General features: G+C 35.7%; 1 protein-coding gene across 2 annotated transcripts in view; it reads right to left on the reverse strand.

Moving 5' to 3' along the window:
- Positions 1-1,420: 1,420 nt before the first annotated feature.
- Positions 1,421-23,134, reverse strand: part of LOC120777656 (alpha-protein kinase 1-like) — a 58,422-nt gene continuing 36,708 nt past the window's right edge. The window contains exons 4-9 of one of the 2 annotated variants that reach the window (XM_040109109.1): positions 5,129-7,334; positions 4,513-4,750; positions 4,362-4,445; positions 3,277-3,444; positions 2,964-3,192; positions 1,421-2,890 (exon numbers count right to left, since the gene is read on the reverse strand). In XM_040109109.1, coding sequence (XP_039965043.1) covers positions 2,553-2,890; positions 2,964-3,192; positions 3,277-3,444; positions 4,362-4,445; positions 4,513-4,750; positions 5,129-7,334 — 3,263 coding nt within the window. In that variant the 3' untranslated portion in view covers positions 1,421-2,552. The remainder of the gene's footprint in view (positions 2,891-2,963; positions 3,193-3,276; positions 3,445-4,361; positions 4,446-4,512; positions 4,751-5,128; positions 7,335-23,134) is intronic. The other variant, XM_040109107.1, reaches the window with a different exon arrangement.

Raw genomic sequence — 23,134 nt, forward strand, 5'->3', positions numbered from 1 at the left:
AATATAAAAAATATATTAAAACAACTTTAAAAAAAATATTTAAGAAAATAATAACACATAAATAAAAAATATAATAAAAGCAAAGAAATAAATATATAACCAACTTAAAAATAAATAAATTAAAACAAAAAATTTAAATTTAGAAAAACTAAATAACAAATTTAAAAAAAAAAAATTAAAAAAAAAATAAATAAAAAAAAATAAATTTAAATAAGAAATTTGAATTAAAAAGAATTTAAAAAAATTTAAACAAATATTAAGAAAAAAATAAATTTAAAACAATTTAAAAAATAAAAGAGTAAAAAAAAGCTTAAAATAAGTTATAAGAGCAATAAAAAATTAAAAGGAAATTCATTAAAAGAAAATATTGAAATTATTATTATTATTTCACCGTGCAAGCACCAAACAGCGATTCTTAGCTCTGCTATAATAACAAAGACAGCAAACAATATATTAACATTTCTTTCGCTTAAAAAAAAAATATATGTATATGTAATTTTTAATTTAATTACTTCTTAAAAAGAAAACATTGTGTACTATCAAGTGTAAAAAATAAACCTTTTTTTGGCACGTTAGTGAACTGAATACGCGCTCTTGTTTTTATTTTGTGTGTTTCAGCAAACAATTTGTATATTCAAACTTCATTACTTCCAGCACTTCTTAAAACTTATTCAATTATGTATGTATGTATATTTAACGCTGTTTCATATTCAACATCGTTTGTTCTTATGACTGCAATTGGTGTGAAAAAAGAACAAATACCATAAAGACAGGATTTAAAAGATTTTCGGAAAATATGCCATTTACTTAAAAAATAATAATTTTATTTCGACTAAAAAACAAAAACAAAAAAAAAACAGTTTAGACTATATATTAATAAATATTATGTACGCATATTTTAGCTTAAGGATTAAGATTATTTTCGTTAATTTTTTCAATGGTGACATTGTTTTTAACATTTGTAATAATTGTTTCTTTAGTGCTTTGTAATAATATTTTTCATTATATTTTGAAATAATAATGTTTTTCATTTATATTTTTAATTATTTTTTTATTAATATTTTTGTTAATATTTTATTTGGAAATAATAATTATTTTCATTAACATTTTTAACAATTTTTTTTATTAATATTTAAAAAAATATTTTCATTAATATTTTTTATTAATATTTTGAAGTAAAATTTTATATTAATATTTTTTAATAAGTCGTTAAAAATATTTTTATTATTATTATATTTAATAAGCAATTAATAAACTATATTTTTTTTTTTGCTTTTTGTTTTAGATTTCATTTGTTGACATTTTTATTTTCTGTAGAAAAAAGGCAATGTATTTTAACTACTTTAATATTTTTGCTTCCACTCAATGAGTTCCACACGCTACACTACAGAACTAAACTAAATTGATCTTCATTGTTGTATACATTTCATACGTATTTACTTGGTCCAATGGGCACTCAAGCATTTCAATGATGCTAAAAGCGCCGCCGCATTTATTGCATATTTATTCATATTTTATTTACAAAGCAGACATAATTCATTTCATTGCATTTTCAACTTCACAAACTGTCTTGTTATGACTTATTTCGTTGTTGTTACAGTTGTTGTTTTTGTTTTTGCTATTCATCATTTATTATTTCATAATGGAAATAATTCAATTCCAAAACCATTATTAGTTATTTGCAATGTTTTTTTGTTGTTTGTTTTTCTCCTAAACGGTTTTGTATACATGTGTGCAGCGGTTTTTTTATTTAACTAATATTTTTTATATATGTAATTTGTACATGATCCTAGTTTATTTACACGATTTATATGCGCTCAGTTTTTGTTTACATTAAACTACTACTATATGTATGTATATGTATATATATTATATTACATATGCCACCACACATGGTCCACATTGCCTCCTACGGGTACTCTTCACGAGCTGGGCTACAGACGTGCTTATCTTTCACAAAATACACCTCTGCACGCGTCGCAAGCAACCAAAACTCGCTAAAAGCAGTCACGCAGGCGCACACTCGCTCACTCTCTCGATGTCCCGCATACCACCAACATTCACCCATACAATTTTTGTTCAAAGGCAACAATCGTTTTTCTTTCTTGTTGTAATATAATGCAAATAAGAGTAATGCTTAAAAAGTTATTATTTACGTGCGTTTATAATTTTTCAAGTGCTAGCCCTAACTGCATGCGTAATATCTAGCATAAACTTAAAAAAATATATATATTCCTTTACATATGTATATATAAATGTGTATATTACACGGTGTTCTACTTCGAACTATTTTTGCTAGCAGTTGGCTTACATTGCAACGGTTTGTCGCTATAATCCGTTGCCTGTTGCATTTTTGTACGTAATAGTGTCTATACTCTCCACCGGCGACTGATCGTTGCTATTACTGTAATAGTTGTTGTTGTTGTTGTGTGTTTGTATACTCCGTATTGCCGCATGGCACATGCGTGCTCGGATTTTGGCTTGGCCACTTCCTAGTATGTACTGACTCGCAGGCGTGTTTGACACGCCTTACACACTGCGCGCACGCCCATTTACTTGTTGCCATCACGATCGCGGCCACCATGATTACCAGCCGCATTTGTGTGCGCATTGGTTTGGCCACCGGTCGTTGAGTTGTTCTGCTGTGGCATTGTGTCGCAACGCCTGTAATATAATAGGTAAGGCACGCGTGGTGTTTTCGGGTAGAGAACTTCATTCTCGCTGACCGGTTTCACGGAGCTATCATTGTAACGCAGCCAGCTGCTGTAGCCCGTGTGATAGACGTCGGTGATGTAGTGGCCCTTGGTCGCCTCTTTGCCATCATGATAGACAACGGCGAACAGGCGATAGGCGCGCTGTTTCATCGAGTACTTCTTGGAGGCGAGTATTTCTGGCGAGAAAATTCAAAGTAATATAAAATTAGTAAACTATAATTAAAGCAGAAATAAGCATGTGACACTCACTTGCGTCGATTTTCAGATCAACTGGGAATTCGACTTTCTTCAGTATCTTCGTGCAGCCATCCGAGCGATAATCGAACCATTTCAAGTGCAAAATCAAGATTGTTGGCAACTTTTCCAATGTCATTTGCTGCCAAGCTACCACCTCTTGTTTGGTCTTGCTGCCGGTGACACCCTCGAGCTGATCGCGACCGACTAGTATTTCAAGTGCCTCCTTTACTGATGCGGCTTTCTGCATATAAATATATAAAGGAGTAGAAGGAGTTATATAAGTAAATATTTTTGCATCTAAGAAAATCGTAAGATTTTAACTAACCTCAATGTTGAGTTGTAATGTGAAAAATGGTTGTATATCATCGGTAGAGTGTTCTCCTTCGCGTTGCAAACGCGAACGCAACTCACCACGGAATATGTCACTCAGTGGAGTGCGTCCGAAATCTTGTTGGCGTGTGACGCTGCCTTTATTGCGGTTATTGCAAATCATCTGGAGAAAGAAAACGGTGTGTATGGTGAATATTTAGGATTATGGAAGGCTTTATTAGTTCGAATATACACATGTGATTTAATTTTATATTAGCATTTTATTGTAACTTTTGAATTTTATCCTCAAATGCAGAGAGAAACAAGAAAAAGTGTTAACTACGGCTGCAGCGAAGCCATAATACCCTTCATTGCCAGTTTTAAAACCAGTTATATACTGTAATGGTCAGATCTGCGCAATATATTTAGAGATTATAGCTCTGCCTCGGACAATATTTCTATAACAAATTTCGTGAAGATATCTTGCACAATAAAAAAGTTTTCCATACAAGGACCTAATATCATTCGGTCACGGTCACTTTGTATGGCAGCCATGTGTTATAGTGGTCAAATCTGAACAATTAGTTCGGATATTGTAGAATTGACTTGGAAAATAATTCATGGCAAGTTTGGGGATGATAGCTTGTCAAATAAAAAACTTTTCCATATAAAAACTTATTTTCGATCGATCAGTTTGTATGACAGCTTTATGTTATAGTGGTCCGATATTGGCGGTTCCAAAAAAATGAGCACCATATTGAACAGAAACCGACGTATACAAAATTTCAGATCGATATCTGAAAAACGGAGGGAATAGTTTGTGTTTAAAGCGGCAGTCGGACATACTGACATGGCTAAATCGACTCAGCTCGTGACGCTGATCATTTAAATACATATGTACATATGCACTTTAAAGGCCACCGACGTTTCCTTCAAGCCTTTACAAACTACTTGGAAAACTTGATATACCCTGTTTAGGGTATAAAACGTTAATTAACACAATTAAAGTGCTATTCAGATTATCTATTAATACTATTAATATTTCATATATCATAACACACATTTTTGACTTCAAGAATTAATAAATTTAAATTTACATACCTGCCACTCATCGCCATCCTCACTTTCTGAAACTTCATTGCGTCCATTTTGTTCAGCATTTGGTTTGGCAACTAATTTTATAACCTTTAAAAGTATAAAAGGCAAACTTAGCAAAAACTGCAATTAAATATCACTTTTTCTCAGTACACACCTCCAACATTTCATCATTCAGCTTGTTGAGCACATAGCTCAAGAACTCCTCAGCGTCTTCTTGACGCCCCTCGACATACTCCTCACGGCTATCGACCCATAAGCGATAAATGTCACTGGGTTCAAAGGCCGAATCGCATTGCAGCTCACTGCCCAACTCGTCTTTGCCTTTGGGACCTTTATTGGTGCGCAAGCGCATACCAGATGGTAGTGTGGAGAATTGCGATACAAAGGAAATGCTGTGGTGAGAATAAAAAATAAACGATAAATAAATAAGTTAAAACCAAAAATGGCATTATTACAGATTTACTAAAAATTAATGTATTTCTTTTTTTTATTTGTTCGTCTCTGTTCCTTGTGCTAACGGCAACTGGCAGCCGCTTTCACTATGCGATTCAAAGACTACAACAAAATACCCGCAACAGCAGCGCTACACCAAAACGGTTTCACGCGTCGTCACATGGCGTTTCGTCAACAATTACTCTGCCATAAATGTAACGCGATCGCATACAATCGTGAACAGAACGCAACCGCTGACTGTTTATGGCATTGCTTATGATATTAATTAAAAGCAAATAAACTAATCGATTGGGAGAAAAATTGGGAATGTGACTTACAGCGCATTGACAGTGGGCGTGCGTACTTCGGACAAAGCCGCCGCCTGCTTGGGTATGGAGCGAATCAGATTGTAGAATGGCGCGCAGCCCAACAGCGCTTGCAGAATAGAATTAATGTAACAGTAGTTCGAGGGATTGGTGAGGCCGCGTGGACGCAGGCTAACTGTGGACAGATCGGTTTTTGACTTTGTGAGGAAATCGGCGAATTTCAGCGTGTATTCGTCTAGATTGGCGCGCGCAGTCGGCGTTGGTGGTTCGGGTTTGACGAGTGCCTTCGCTGCACTGGGTGCTTGTGGTGGTATACCCTGCGCGGAGGCAGCCGAGTAGGACATAGCGCCTGGCAATACCACGGGCGGTGTGGGATTCACCGGCGCAGGAACAACGCATTCATAAGGCGCTACTTTGGCAACAGGTTTTTTCGATGAAAATGGTGGCGGCAACGCGGGCGAGGAGTTGCTATTCTGTATGTTGGCATTTGTGTTGCTGTTGTTGCTGCTGCTGCTGCCAGACTGAGCACCACTGGCACTTGTGGACTGCGCGTTGGCGTTGTTGGTGTCGTTGAATAGACTGGCCCAGGATTGTGTGCTGGGCGCGGTAGTGTTGGTGTTGGCTGTGATTGGTGGCGCCAAATTCATGATTGGCGTTGTGGTGGCAGCGGCAGTGGTAGCGGCGGCGGCAGCAGCTGCAGCTTTCTTGCTGCTAGTAAAGCCGGGATATTGTTTGCTGTCAATAACTAACGTTTGCTGTTGTTGTTGTTGTGGCTGGTTTTGTGCTACTTGCGCAGCTGTTTGTTGCTGATGTTGTTGTGCGGCTTGCGCTTGTTGCTGTTGCTGCTGCTGTGCTTGATGTTGTTGTGGAAAATGTTGCGGCGCTGCTGTGGTGCTGGCCGTAGATGTGGCAGCTGACGCGCCTGCGTTGTTCACATTGCTGCTGTTCGTCGCGCTGCTGCCGCTGTTATTGGCATATTGGTTGTAGTTGTTGTATGAGCTATTATTGCCATGGTTCGCATATTTCGGCTGCTCGGCTTGGCTGTTGCGGCGTTCGTTCGCATTGTTGTTGCCGAACTGTGGTGGTGCATTGTTGCCGCTCACCGGCGATGGAGGCATTTTCATGCCGCCAGCATTGCGCATCTGTGGTTGATTATAGTGGCCACCGTGTTGTTGTTGTTGCTGCTGATGTTGTTGGTGGTAGTGCGATTGTTGCTGATAATTATGTCCATGATTGGTATATGTCCTGGTGGAATGACCATATGTTCTATTTTGGTTGTTGCTGTTGTTGCTGTTGTTGTAGCTGTTAGGTGTAGCAGTAACCGCCACCGATGCCGTGGACTTTTTACTCGAATTCGTCCAAGACATTGTCTTCGTAGTCTGGATGGCCGAGTCGTTGTTATTGTTGCCATTGTTATTGTTATTATTGTTCGGCGCGTACGATTGATTGTTGTAATCGTATTTACGACGCGATTGATTATTGTTGTAATTTTTCTGTGGCCTACGTTGTTCATATTGATAACTATGATTTTGTTGATGGTGATATTGTTGGTTATGATGTTGTTGTTGTTGATCATAACGATTATAAGATTGTTGCTGATGTTTCGGGTGTGTCTGTTGGTGTGGTTGCTGCTGTTGTTGTTGTTGCTGTTGCTGATGATGATACTTCTGCAAAGGCGGTGAAGTCTGTATCTGTTGTTGTTGTGTCGGCACATTGGTGGCAGTCGAAACACTTGCCACAGCGGTGGCGGCAGGTTGCGCAGCCACTACAGCGGCCACTGTTGGTGCCTGTTGCTGCTGCTGTTGTTGCTGAGGTGCCGCTTGAACAGCTACTGGTGCTGCTGCTGGGGCCACTGTCGCCACAGGCACTTCGGTCGGCTCCTCCTTTGGCACATTGTCATCCTGATTGTGATAAACTTCAGTGGCCGCAACGATGACGGGCGGCATGTCAACAACATTTTGTGCATTGAAATGTGCTGACGCTTGTTGTTGAGCTGGCTGCTGTTGTTGCTGCTGCTTTGGCGGTGACTGGATTATTTGCTGTTGTTGCTGCGGTAATGGCAGTTGTTGTTGGTGTTGTTGCGCCTGATAATCCTCGGCAACGATATTTTCGGTGCTCTGGTGTGTATGAATTTCATTTAAGCTGGTCACAGAACCAACGGCTTGCAACTCGGAAACCTCGTCAGGGGAGCTGTTCTCAACATTGATATTTTCGCTCTCTGAAAGAGTAAAAAAAAACGAGAAATTTAAATTATATATTTGTATCTATATGGGGCAAGTTATAAACTAAGTTTTGCGTTTGTATATATGTATGTATATGCATATATTTTATATTATCATCTCTTGTTCGCTTGCGGCGAACACCACAGATGTCTGGTGACACAGTTCTCTCACTTTACATGAGAATTTGATATGCTCACAGAAAAGCGCACAGAATTCCATATTCTAAACCTATTGTAGGTGGCCTCAAACTAATTGATTCTCATTAAAATTAGAGAAATTAAATTAATAAAACAAACGAAACTAAAAAATAATAATAATTTAAAGAAAATTAAAAAAATAAAAAATAAAAAATAAAATAATAATAAAAAATATTATAATAAAATAATAATAAAAAAATTATAATAAAATAATAATAAAAAAAAATTATAATAAAAATAAAAAACAAATGAAAAAATATTTAAAAACGTTTATATGAAAATTAAAAAAAAAAAAATATTTGAAAAATATTAAAAACATTTACATTGAACAAAACAAAAAGAAAAAAATAATATGTAAGAAAAAACGCAAAATATAAAAACTAAAGAATAATTAAAGAATATTGAAATAATTTCCAAAAAGATAATATAATAAAAAGTACTATATAAAAGAAAATTTAAAAAACATATGTATAAAAATAATACACCAAAAATATTAAAAGAACTTGAAAAAATAGATAATTAAAACAATTATAACAAATAAAAATTAAAAATAATAATTAATAAAAAAATTAAAAAAGAAGAAAAAAAAAATTTATAAAAATTAAAACAAAAATATAATAAATAAAAGATTGAAAAAATAATAAATTAAAAATAATAAGCGAATTTGAAAAATTAATTAATAAAAAAATAGTATAATAACAAATGAAAAATTATAAATAAATAAAAAAGAAGTAAATAAAAATATTAAAAACATACTAAATAAATAAATTAAAAAAATAATAAATAAATTAAAAAAATAATAACAAAATTAAAAAATAATAAGAAATAAAAAATAAAAAATAAAAATAAAAAATATTAAAAATACTAAAAATAAAGTAAAAAATAATAGAATAGATACAAAAATTAAAAAAAATTAATGAATAAAAAACAATAATAATTAAAAATAATAATAAAATAAAATTATAAATAATTATAAAAAAATAACAAATAAAAAATTTTAAAAAAAGATTAAATAAACAAATTGAAAAAAAATTATAATAATTAAAATAGAATTAAAAAAAAAATAAATAAAAATTATATAAATAAATACCAAAACAGTAAAAATAAAATTTGTAAATAATAAAATTTCTATGTTTTCGAACTTCCTCCCACTTCGCCGCACTTTTTGCCCACGATCGAAAGATCGGTGTCTCTACTCTAATCAATAGCAATAACACTGAAACTCACGTTGAAAACGAGCAGTTAAAGGTGTTAAATGAACGACGTTTTAGCACATATACGACAATTCAGCGTGAAAATTTTCAGCGCCACAACTCAATGAAATATGTAGCAAACGATTTGAGAGCGAAGTTGGTGGAGAAGTGTGTAAATATATGCAGCGCTGAAATTTTTGCATACTTGTGCAATTTTAGTGTCAACATTGAAGTCACAAGACGCCAAGTCAACCAATGCGATTCGCACTGTGGCACTTCTATTTGCCTCTTCGTATCAATGAAACGCGTGGAAGCGAAATGCCAAACAAATTCATTTGTGTTTATGGAAAATACCTAGCGCCATTTGATCTCGCATTATTTCACGGTTGTTTACTTTATCGATAATAGAATAAATAGATAGAATATTGCTAACAAAGTTTGAATTGAAAATGCACTAAATAATTTGTTTTAAAAATAGACGATTGATTAGCATTTAAATAAATGGATAGGTGTTAATAAATAAAGCTGGCACATATGTGAAGTAGCTGAGAAAAATGTGAATTTAATGTTTTTGATTCCAGCATATGGACGAGTTAGTCTGTTCTTACATAGATTTATATGTACATATGTAAGTATGTGAATGTTTATTGTAATAAAAATTATACTAATGATATTCGAGGTAATAAAAAAAACAATAAATTAAAATTACATTAATATTATTTCAATTGCTGTATATACATAGCTGTTAAAGTATCTTCCACGATTTACTGATTGCTGAATTTACCAAACCACTTGCTTAAATAGAAAGGAGGTGATCCAAGTACAGCAACTTTTTTATAGCTGTTATTTGGCAGATTACGCGTGAGTCGTGTCAAACTGTCCCGAAACCCGTTTACAAATCGTTCAACTGGGCTCTTGAAAAGTTCCAAGAAGATCCGATGTTTTCGATCAACTCGAAACTCGTGATCTCAGCGACATTTGGTTTCAACAAGACGGCGTCACTTCCCACACATCGCACCAATCAATCGATTTATTGAGAGAACACTTCGGTGAGCAGATAATTTCACGTATTGGGCCGGTCCATTGGTCACCAAGATCGAGTGATATCATACCTTTAGACTTTCTCCTGTGGGGAAATGAATAGTCTAAGGTCTATACGGACAATCCCGCTTCGATTCAGCCCTTGGAGCAAAATAGCACGCTTGTCATTCGCCAGTTACCAGTCGAAATGCTTGAACGAGTAATCGAAAATTGAACTCAATGGATGGACCATCTGAGACGTAACGCAGCCAACATTTGAAAGATATGATCTTTAAAAAATAAATGCCAACAAATCGATTACTCTAGGTCAAAAAGTTCTTACAAATTTGCTCATATCTCCGGTACTATTTGCCGGATCAACTTCAAGTTTTCGGAGAATATTCTTAGATACATTTCAATTCAATTTATACAAATGCAGAAAACATTTTTTGAAATTTTTTTGAAATTCAAAAATGAATATAACCTCTAAAAGTGAATTACAAAATTTTCAAGAGACAAATATGTAATAGTGAAGACGAAAGTTGTTCGAAGGGAGTTTAATGTCTGATTTAAAATTCATTAAGAAAAAAGTAAAGGGGAAATATTTTAGACGGAAAATTCTTCTTCTTATTTGTAAATATAATAAAGACAGACAATTCCAGATATTTTAGCCTAAAAAAATACGGTATAAGCGAAGGTTTTGAGAATAGAAAATGTTAGAAATCACTAAAATGTGTCCTTAAGGCAGTTGGGTGTACATATCTGGTACAACAAGAACAATAACAAATTTTTGATACATCGCATATGTATGTATGTATGAAGCCAAAATTTCAAATGTGATTTCCTAATCGAAAATCAGCTACAAAACCTATTCTAAAATAGGTATATCTTCATTATAAAAAATTATTAGACCCCTGAGAAGAAGATACCATATATGTACAGACATATGTACATATACAAAACTATATACATATGTATATATACAAACATATTAAAAACACTGCAGCTAATCAACAGTTTCCATTTGAAATTAGAATCAACGATGCAACCCTATCAACCATAACAACCAGAAAGTTGAGTTGAGAATGCAATTTAATCATCTAGACTTGGTAATATGAAAGTTGTGGCATACGTAACACATAGTATACTATAGATACATGTATACTATATACATTCGGGCATGTTGGACGTCACACCAACCGCTAGGCTAGTAGCTAACTCGTTGACTGCAATTGATTTTTTATGATGCTGTTTATTTGACAAGGCAAATTATTATTGAATCAATTAAACATATTGCCTGACTGGCGTAATGACAAATAGGCAATACTCGTATCAGTGGCGGATACTCGTTTTATCAATTATGGCATGTTCGATGACGAGAGAGCGCATTATACAGAGTACATATGTATTTGTATATGTAAACACCTAGAAAATAAGTTTCATTAGTTTTTATATACAAGTAACTGTACATGTATGTATATAGGTATGTATTTACATATAGTATATCACGGGCCAATTGAAAAGACACCGGACACACAGATGGCGCTACTATAATTACATCCATATGATTTTTAGATAATCATAATCTTCAATACAATGAAGGAGTATAAATTTGACACCTCAACCATTGGCATACTAAGTTTAAAAGTGGTGAAATAAGTATCGAAGACGGCGAAAAGTGGACGTTGTTACCGACGAAAAGATCAAAAAAGTCCACAAAATAATTTTGTGTGACCGAAGTTGTTCGAGATAGCAGGCACTCTAAAGATATCAACTGAATGTGTACATCACAACATACACGAATATTTGGATATGAGGAAGCTCTGTGCAAAGTAGGTGCCGCGCAAGCGCGCTTTTGACCAAAACAACGAGTAGTTGATGATTCCGGGCGGTGTTTGGAAATGTTTAAGCATAATAAACCTGAGTTTTTGCGTCGATATGTGACAACGGATGAAACATGGATCCATCATTTCAGTCCGAAGTTCAATCGAAATGTTATTCGAGTGGACCGCGCACGATCAACTCGCTCCAACAATCGGCTGGCAAGGATGCGCATGAAATTGACTAGCTTTAAAAAGGAAGGACCATAAACAGCGACTATTACATAACGTAATAGGATTGTTTGAAGGACCTAGACGCCAAAAAACGCCCGCACTTGTTTGAAATTAAGCTTCAAATTGCTTCCGTATTCACTGTATTGTCTAGACCTAACCCCCAACGGCTAATTTCTGTTCTCTGATCTTAAAAGAATGCTCGCTGGGAAAAAATTCCGTCGTCGGTGAGGCTTATTTTGAAGCAAAGAACAAATCGTACTATAAAATGGTACCGAAAAGTTGGAGGCTTACTATACACAGTGCATCAACCTAGAAAAGAAATATGTTGAACGAAAAAAACAACAATTTTTCCAAAAAAAAATTTCTACTATAGCACGACGGGGACTTTTCAATTGAGATCTTATGTGCATAATATTTAGCGCTAATGATAAGCGATTATCAGTAGCAATTCATGTAGATATTCTTGTATCTTTATTGCAATAACACTCAGAACAAAATTGATAAATTACATGAGTGCGTAAACAAGCACACACATACATATATATATATATATATAGAGTAAGACTTGTAAGGCTAGTATATTAAAAACGTCTGTAAAAATGCTCATGTTCGTGCATTTGTTGATATGTGAAAGCCCACTGAGCGCACTCCCGCCTATCTTATCTGGTCGGTAGAGTGTTTGGTGCGTGCGTTTGGAGTCGACGACGGATGTGTGGTAATAAGCAATAGTAGTTGGTTAAATCATTCGGATCATATGGCTTAGGGGCTGACAGTCTGTCATAATATGATGAGGCAATAGATTTAAGACGATCATAATTACTAGTTTATTTTCGTAATTTATTAATAGTACGTATAAGTATATGTATGTAGAGATGTATATACCTGCCTATATATATGTATAATATGCATATGTATATATATACATTATAGTCCACTCATTTCGGAAGTTGGCAGCTACCACAATTTCAAGGTAGTAAAATTTCAATTCGAGTATTTGTTTAGCCAAGAAAAAGTGTGACCAGCGGGTGATAAGCGCAATTTGGCAATGAAGCCAAGCACACAGGTGCATACAAACAAACACAGATAAAAGATAAACTAATCTGAAGAGGCAGCGATATAAGTAAACGTAAGCACATAAGATTTAGGTTAATTAACCGACTAGGTTAATGCTGTTTTTGTTGTCTTATTGTAGAAAATATTTGGCAATTCTATTAGAGTCAATAAAATGTTTCAATGCAAATTAAAATGTCATTGTTTAAAATGAAAATAATTAGTTAATTATATGTATGCAATTATTTGAAATCTGTTATTCGTACACACATCACCACATACTCATATATACTTTATACATACATATGTATATGGATTTCTCTGCAGAATGCTAATGAATTTTAATTTGAAATTTTGCAGTCGAATGAATGTGTGTATTATGCATGTTGGCACATACATATATGCCAACATGTGTGTATGTGTGTAGCTGCATACCAAATTTTTGATGACTCGCCATAAAATCGGCAAAATCAATTATTAAATTGATACTGGCGCAAGTACTTATGCATGTACACACATACATACTTACATATGTATATGGGCTTTGGCGAATGCATATTTGGCTTGCACTCGAATATTTTATTATATTTTGGAGCATAGTGCTTGTGAACTATATTTCGAATTACGAGGTTGCAACTAAAGGTTCTATAATGAATTATGTATGTTAGTTTTCACTTGAACTTAAATCAAATTATATTATGAAATTTAAAAAAAAAAAAAAACCAGAAAAAAGTTTAACTTCGGTTGACTGGAAGCTATTGAAGCTACATATAATACCCCTCAAAAATAAAAACATATTCCTTAAAAACTTGATCATTCAGTTTGTATTACAGCTATACGCTATAGTGTTCCGATCTGAACATTTTCTTCTGAGATTACCCATGGCGATATTCTTACACCGATATTCAAAAGCTTCTCCCATGCTCGGCAAAAATTATTTCAGACGCCATAAAATTTAAAGAAAACCCGAAACAAGAAAAAACGTTAACTTCGGCTGCACCGAAGCTAATATACCCTTCACAGGTGCATTTCTTTTTAGTAACTATGTGTTCAGTTTGTATGGAAGCTATATGCTATAGTAATCCGATGTGAACAATTTTTCAGAGATTACATTGTTGCCTTAGAAAATAATCTATACCGAATTTCATGAATATATCTTTTCAAATGCGAAAGTTTTCCATACAAGCCCTTGATTCCGATCGTTCAGTTTATATGGCAGATATATGCTATAGTTAACCGATCTGAACAATTTCTTTGGAGATTACATTGTTGCCTTTGAAAATAATATATACCAAATTTTGGGAATATATCTTGTCAAATGTGAAAGTTGTCCATACAAGCATTTGATTCCGATCGTTCAGTTTGTATGGCAGCTATATGCTATAGTTAACCGATCTGATCAATTTCTTCGGAGATTACATTGTTGCCTTAGAAAATAACATATACCAAATTTCGAGATTATATCTTGTCAAATGTGAAAGTTGTCCATAGAAGAACTTGATTCCGATCGTTCAGTTTGTATGGCAGCTATATGCTATAGTTAACCGATCTGATCAATTTCTTCGGAGATTACATTGTTGCCTTAGAAAATAACATATACCAAATTTCGAGATTATATCTTGTAAAATGTGAAATTTTTCCATACAAGCATTTGATTCCGATCGTTCAGTTTGTATGGCAGCTATATGCTATAGTGGTCCGATATCGGCCGTTCCGACAAATGAGCAGCTTCTTGAAGAGAAAATGATGTTTGCAAAATTTCAAAACGATATCTTAAAAACTGAAGGACTAGTTCGTATATATACAGACAGACGGACGGACAGACGGACAGACAGACAGATGGACATGGCTAAATCGACTCAGCTCAACATACTGATCATTTATATATATACTTTATAGGGTCTCCGACGCTTCCTTCTGGGTGTTACAAACTTCGTGACAAACTTAATATACCCTGTTCAGGGTATAAAAAGGAGCGGTAAAAGAAATAATTCTCTTGTAGAAGAACGAAATATCAAGTCGGGCCTTTTGAAATCGGCCAGGCAGTTAAAAGATGCTCTAAATCTAGCGAATAGTGATATGACTGTAAGAAGGCTTTTAGAAAGAAACTTAACTGCTCGAAGTCCAAAGAAAAATCCGCTACTTACGAAAAAACATAGAACAATGAACCGAACTCAAAATGTGAAATGACACAAAAGTTATGATTAACTGTAACTATTACATAAATCGTTACGACAACAGTCACGGGCTGGACAGTACTCCTAAAAAGTATAAAGTAGAATCCCATTTGAAGAAGGGGAATATACTGTTCCAACGAAACAATGCACCGTGGTCTTCGCCATCAATTTTTTACATATCTGGTTACCTGTAATTTCTCTACTGTACTTAGGCCTCAAAAAGTACTCTGAAGCCTAACATAGTTTAAGGCAGTGTACAACAATAATCTCTATAAACAATGTTTTTATTTCGAGTAATAAACTTTTTTTTTGTCTAAAAAGTTGTATGTTTTTTCGCAAAACAATGCCCACTTTTCGGTCTTCTCTAAATTAATTAAATAAACTTTTTTAATACAGTATCAGGGATTTACTTGTGTGCAGCGTATTTTGGCAACAAAGCTGCATGGGCAAAAAAGCCATTTTAAAAGAAAACAAAAGCTTAACATATATGTACATAAATTTTGGAGAAAAGAAGAAATGATTGCTTTCAAAAAATTTGACTCTGACAGGTCCATACAAACTGCACACGAAAACCAAATCGTTAAAAAGGTTTTTTCTTCGAATAAAATCGTTATTTCGACATCAGAGAGATATCAGATGATATCAACATCTTATATGGACTAACTCAAAGCATTTTGGTAAAATTTTGAGTATGAAGCTGGTAAATTGCTAGACTCTACTAAAAGGATTAAACCTTTTACAAATTCGACGTCGACTAAAAGTCGCAAAGACGTGTTTTATCGTATGCAGCGTATCAATGCTGGACTAGTACCAAAAGACCAGTATCTTTTACAAAACCGACTGCGAGTAGAGGTGGCAAATCCGATTCTCGACAACGTAGCTAAGGACCCTGCATTCATCAAACGCATCATGACTGGTGACGAGACGTACATAGGTTTTTTGAATATAACGTCGAAGCTGTCCGACAATCTTCGAATGGCATTCCCAAGACACTAAAAACCATCACAACCGAGGCTTATAATTTGAAATTTGATTAATTGTTGACTTGCTTAAACTGGATCAGAAGAAACCTATTTTCAAGGCGATAGTAAAGATTTGTATCTACGCCGCACCAATTTGGTCGCCTGGATGCAGTGAAACGTCAACTTGTCAGAACACTGCACTCCGGACTACAACGGGATGCCTCGTGATGTCTCCCATCGTACACTTACACAGTGAGGCCCGTATGCTCCCAGTTAAGGAGCATAATCAACTCCTGTCCAAGCAGTTTTTGCTGGGGTGCTTTCGCAGAAATCGGTCACCTGTTTGGAGCGGAACCGCCTCCTAGAAACATCAAGAGGTCCTTCCTCAACTACGTCGACGACATAAAACAATACGCCGACCAGACTTTGGACGCAACTAACTTCAGACATGACATGACAGTGGAGTCATCAGCACCTTCACCGACTCCCTTTCAGTGAATGGCGTACTTGGAGTCCAACCACCAACCGTTGCAGACCAGGAGCTCGAGTTGTCGCGAGAATCGAGAGTGACCCTTTCCCAGCTTCATACTGGATACTGTAGCAGGTTAAATTCCTACTTATCCAGAATCGATCCGGACATATCGAGCATATGTCCAGCGTACAAAGAGTCCCCACATGACACCGACACCTTTTTCCCTATGGTCTGACTCCATCGAAACAGCACGTTTCCGGCGCCTACCGTTGGATGGCCTCGAAAACAACTTATCTAATCCTTACCATCCTAACGTGGATTAGATACCCTCTACAGCAACAACAACATTTGTATTAAAATATATCAGTGCCAGTGTATCCCGTAATCGATTTAGAAAACTATCTATTAATTTTGATCTCAATCCCTCAGAATCAAGTTAAGAAACTTAAAAGCTCGGTATTTCTTAGACAATACGAAAACAACATTGGAATATATCAACCAAAATTTCATGATTTAAGTTATATTAATCTTTAAGTGAATTAAACAATGAATCAATTATTAATAAAAATGTGTTCTCAATAAAGCAGAAATGCAATACTTTTAATTTCGAAAACCCCACTTTATGGAGCTTGACAGTTTATTATCAACGATTTACTTCTTACACAAATATTATCTTTAACCCAACTATATATACGCAATGCTGCAATAACTACTAGCTGTTGATATTACAGCATGTATGTAAGTATATTTATATAGTACGAGTATATGTTAGTATGCATTTATTATCGCCTCAACGCTTGAGACTTGGACTTAATCACCCATATAATTTTATTGAAAAACAAGAATTACACACTCTCTCTCTACTACTATTCTATAAAACTTTATAATGTTTTTCCTTTTAGCACGCGTACAACTGTTATTGTGCCAAGTGCTGTGGTTGTTTGTGTGCGCGTAAGCAACAATAATTAAGCGACAACAATAGCGCTGTGTACAAAGTCTATTACGTAATCTGCTGTTATTGCTCTAAATAAATTATGACTTTTTGATACGCTTCAGTCAATTTTCTGGTACAGTTGACTGTCGTCGGGCATATTATGTGTGATTTCTGGTAGCCAAACAATTACAAATTGTCGACGAGGAAGAAATTTTCAGCAATTCTCAAGAGTCTAGTGTCTTGACGCCAGCATTCAAAATTCAGTAACCCAAGAACCCCATATATGTATATAGTATTTGTATGTTTGTGTGTCGGCATGTTAATTACCCACTGTTGTAGAATCTGGAGTGCTTCAAGTGTCACATGTCGATTGTTGTACAAATTTTAGTTATCAACTAAAGTTAAATTGGCGGTTTTGCGATAATTTCACTTAGTAGTGGCGTCGACAATGTTTTTCTTTCGATAATTTCAAGGTATTGTAAACATTTAAATGGGTTTTATGGCCGCATATACGCATGTACATACATATGTATATAAGTTGGTGTTCACTGGATTTTAACAACACTTGGCACGTACCTTGCTCAAGTATTTATTAACTGTCTTTTTTTTTCTTTTTTTTTTCTTTTCAAATATTTCTTGACATGAATTTTTATAGATGCTCGTAAAGTCGGAGCTTCAAAATTCGCGCGGAATAAAGTGAAATATATCGAACTCAATATTTTTGTAGGTATGCATGTGTTGATACACATTCATATGGAGTTATGTATATCAAGTTGTGAATTTGAATTTGATTTTTTGACTTTGATTGAGACTAAAAAGCAATCGGAAACTGTAATCAAATTACAATGTTGAAAAAGGTGATTCAGTTTTAATCAAAAACACATGCCTACGTGTGATACAAAGTCTCCGAAGACGGTCGAGAGATCGTTGATGTTATGCCTCGTTCTGGTCGACCTCCGAACTATTCAGCTGATGAAAATATTAAAAACAAAATGTAGGATATGGTGCTTGAAAATTGTCAGACAAGTGTTAGAGAGATGCAAGAGAGCTCGACATCTCTCACGAATCCGTTCGAATGATTTTTGTGGGCATTTTTAGATATGCGAAGCGTTCTTGTTCGACACGTCTCTACAAAACTGAATTTTTTTCAAAAAGAGTATGTGGTTTTGGAGATATGATCGTATTTATAAGAATTTGCTAACTTATTGGTTTAATTTTTTCATTTCGGGGATATGTATATACATAGGTATTTTGCAGATCCGATTTCCTAACTGGTTCGGCCGGAACTGAAACTTTAAACGCGCTTTACACGAAACTATCTTTTTCAAAACGATACCCACGATTTTTCTGGTTCTAATTCAAATTGTCAAAATGGAAATTTGTTAAAGAAAATACGATTTATTTAAGTAGCCGCCTTTTTGTACAAAATCAAAACATTCACTAGTTCTCCGATCACAATTATATATAAGTATAGGTTAGGTTAGGTTAGATCATAGGGTTGATCCGAAATCTATGGATCTCACTTGAACAGATAGTCGTCCAAATACCCAAAGACTAAAGTATAGCACCTCATATGTAGATCAACGAAGCGTTTTAAGCTCATCAGAAATTTATTAAGATGTTAATATGAGTTCCTAACACTTCGCTAGGTTCTCCAAAGGTGTGTCTACCGAGATATTTCAATCTCAGTCAGGCAATAGCCGGATAACAGAGGAGAAAGTGATTAAGTAGAAGATTCCACCGTGCCTTCCTTCAAAAAGCTTTGGCAAAGAGTGTCTTGACAAAATATTCAGTCACCGTCATAGTGTGCAGTCAGGACACCTACCATTGTGGCAAGATTGACTTTGCTAAGCGCGAGTTGGTCGGAGGACATCTAACGGTTCATTTTGAGCCAGCGCTTGCCGAGATCATTCGAGGTACATAAGACCTATGCTAGAACACAAGAAGACGGCAGAAAAACTCGCTTGCAATCGAACAAAATTGGAGTAAGGATGTGCTCCCTAGCATGCTCATCTTTGCAGTTTCCGGCGATTCCGCAATAAACAGGCACCCTTACAAGTCTAATATGGAAATTGCTAATTAGGGCATGCTCTCCTTGACTACTTTTGAGCGCATTGTCAGCGAGCTCAAAGCCAGTATAGCTGCTCGGCTATCGGAGTGAATGAACCCCTATCAGAAGAAGGCTGATCTTCGGAGTAGTACATATATCTACCGGTACAGTGGTCTGATAGCCTGACTAGACTTTATGAAGAGCTCCCAGATCACCACCTTCTACCTTGCCCTCTTAACTTCAATCCAATCCGTTAAAACGCTCATTGCACTTCTACTCCAACACTTCACCCCACCTATAATTCTCCGCATGTGTGTGAGCAGAGAAAGAACTCCCACGAGAAGAATCCGCAATGCAGTGATGTAGATTGGAAGGAATGGAATCAAAACAGTGGCGAATTTCCTTCTGTTCATGCTCGGGCACCCTTTTATAACCAGCTTCCTTTAGTCTGGTAGTTGCTTCGCCGCCAAGCACCTACCAAGTCTATAGGTGCAATATATAGTAACAACACCATTTTTTGGTTTTTGAATTTGAATTAATTGTAGGTAGAAAAATTCTCTTCAATGCGAAAAACCTTTTTTGGAGATCCTCGTGGAGATCGACTAAGGGATCAAGGTAACTCAAAATCGCTAATTAAATTAGTTTTTTTCAAGCGATTGATATTAGTAATTTTTTTTTATTTATTAATTTGACTTGATACTGCAGGTGTCGCTCTGCAAAGCCACAGCTGGCACACTCCCAGTCAAGAGTGAAATAATGTGTCTACAATCTATTTTTGGCTTAATTCTATTTTCGAACTTCCATAAAAACTTCATAATTGAAATTGTCAGCATCCAAGTTTTTGTTGCCAAAAATAGCACAAAAATCGGAAATTCATTAAAAAGTAACCACTGTCATATGACGAGCCACGGGCACACCCACTTTCCACATACTAAATATGGTCATATGAATGGGTTATATGTAAGTATGTACACACCACGCCACGCCACGCCAAACATTAGTTCTATGTTAATTAAATTTCAATTAGTCAAATCTGAATGCTATCGCCGTTAATCGGTTAGCGATAAGCGTGAGTTAGAGGTAAGTGTGTGTGCGGGAGGGAAAAGAGCACAACTTTAGTAAAAGTGTTTAAAAAATCAACAAAATGTACATAAAGGTTTGCGAATTATTTGCTGATTTTCACAAAAGTGTTAATTGTTAACTGTAGCAAGCAAATGCAGAAAAGCCGCTCAGAAGACCTGTTAAAAGTGTTTTGCTTTAAATATTGACCGAGCACGTGGCACAGTCTATTAATGCCTATATTTATAGATTTGTTTATTATTGGCATATGCTTACGTCAATTTATATTTACGAATTTTCTAAACTTCAGTAATTACATATTATTTTTATTTTTTATTAGTTTAATACGCATATATTTATTTTTAATTTTGTTTTTGTTACTTTTTTATTTTTATTTTTTGTTTCTTCTTATTTTTTTACACCGCTTTTATTCTGTTATGAATTAATACATTAATTACTTGTCTTCAATGTTTCTATTTTTTGGTAATTTTTTTTTTTATTTATTATTCCTAATTTTTATAAAAAAAAAAAACTACTTTTTACACACCTTTTGCACTAATTAAAAAACAATTTTTCCGTTTGTTTTTGTAATTATTTTATTTAACAAAAACTTTACATTGAAGGATAGAGCCATGTGAAGAAGTTCATGCAAGTGAGAAATTGATATTGAATTCTCTGAACGCCTCATTTAGAACTGGTCAGAAACGATTATTTTACAGATGGCTCAAGCAGCTCATGACTTCCGGTCTTAAACTAAGTTTCTTTTGAGTATCTAAAATCATCCGTTGAAAGGCGAGTCATCTCTCCTCAGGATTGTGCGTTGAGTTTGGGACGCGCCACGTAAAAAAAAACACCCCCAATAAAAAGAATACAACAGCCTAGGACTAGAGACCCCCCCCCTTTGATAACGACCACGGCAAATTCATTAAGGATTACGATTTAATAGCATGCACCTGGAATGTTCAGTCTATTAATTGGGAAGGTGCCGCTGCCCTGCTGGTTGATCTTGTCGTAAAAGTAAAGGCTGACATCACCGCCGTCCAAGTAGTGTGATGGACAGGACAAGGACTGAGACGAATAGATCCTTGTGTTAGGCTCTAATCACCGCCGTCCAAGAAGTGCGATGGACGGGACAAGGACTGAGACGAGTAGGTCCCTGTGGCATTTACTACACTAGCCATACTACAAATTCGGTGTGTGTTTCGTGGTGGGGGAAAGACACCGTCGTCGAATACTGGCATTCACCCCGGTGGATGAACGTCTAGCCACCATCCACATCAAAGCGAAGTTCTTCAACATATCGCTGATTTGTGTCCACCCCCCGAACGGGAGAGAAGGACGATGTGACCAAAGATGTCTTCTATGAGCGCTTGTAGCGCACCTATGAGAGCTTCGCCCACCACGATGTCAAAATTATGCTTGGCGACCTTAACACGAGGATGGACAAAGTAGGTATCTTTGGCACAACGGTTGGTAATTTCAGCCTTCATGATAAAACATTCACAAATGGGTTGAGGCTGATCGACTTCGCCGGGGCCGGAAATATTGTTATCTGTAGTACTAGATTCCAGCATAGAAAAATTTATCAAGCTACCTGGTTGCCTCCGGATTGAAAAGCCACCAACCAAATCGATCATGTTCTGCTAAACGAAAACACGTCTCCAGTATTTTCGATGAGTGTGCGCTCCGAAGTCCTAACATCAACTCGGAATACTATCTTGTTGCAGCCAAGATACGCACCCGCCTCTGTGCAGCAAAAACCTCACGTCAACCAACGCAAGGAAGCTTCGACGTCGAGAAGCTGCAAACAAAACAGACGATTTTCTCGACTTGCACTCCTGTATTCTGAGAGCATTCGTCGGCAACTTGGTTTTATGGAACTGTGGAACATTTCAAGCCCCTCAGTACAGCAGCAAACGAACACATTGGTTTTCGGTAAGAGGCAATAGAACAGCTGGTACGACGAGGAGCGTCGTGTCGCAGCGGAGAGAAAACAGACTGTCTACCTCGCAACACTACAATCGACCATAACACGTGCGGGATGATGGGTTAGATATCGAAACCTGAAAATTCCCTCTTCGAGACGCATTTGCAGACAAAAAAGAGAGAGCTTGAAATGCGTAAGTACGAAGAACTTTACAAGCTGGCCGACAGGGGTAATACTCGAAAATTCTACGAAAAATGGGTCTACTAACAGAAGGTTTCAAGACCGTAGCATACTCTTGTAGAACCCCCAGAGGTGATCTTTGGATTGATGGCCAGGGCATACTGAAATTATGGAGGAAGGAATACTTCTCCAACCTCCCGAATGGCAGTAAAAGCTTAACAGGAGATGGTGCACCCGATTCCCCAATCGTTGACGATTGGATTAATTTAGGTTTCTAAAGTTATAAGTAGTGGCTTGGTTAGAAATGAGTATAAAAATACAAACTCCATGTAAATTTGTAATAATTACAACAAACTGGTTTTTGTGCTTTCACACATACATACACACATATCAATATACAGATACATATATTAACATACATATGAGCATTTATGTCATTTTTAATTAAAAACAGAGAGGCGTTTGCGTGATCACTGGTCACTAGGGCACTTTGTGTGTTCATTTCAAATTCACTTACATAT

The sequence above is a fragment of the Bactrocera tryoni genome, chromosome 5 (assembly GCF_016617805.1).
Source record: "Bactrocera tryoni isolate S06 chromosome 5, CSIRO_BtryS06_freeze2, whole genome shotgun sequence".
Lineage (NCBI taxonomy): Eukaryota > Metazoa > Arthropoda > Insecta > Diptera > Tephritidae > Bactrocera > Bactrocera tryoni.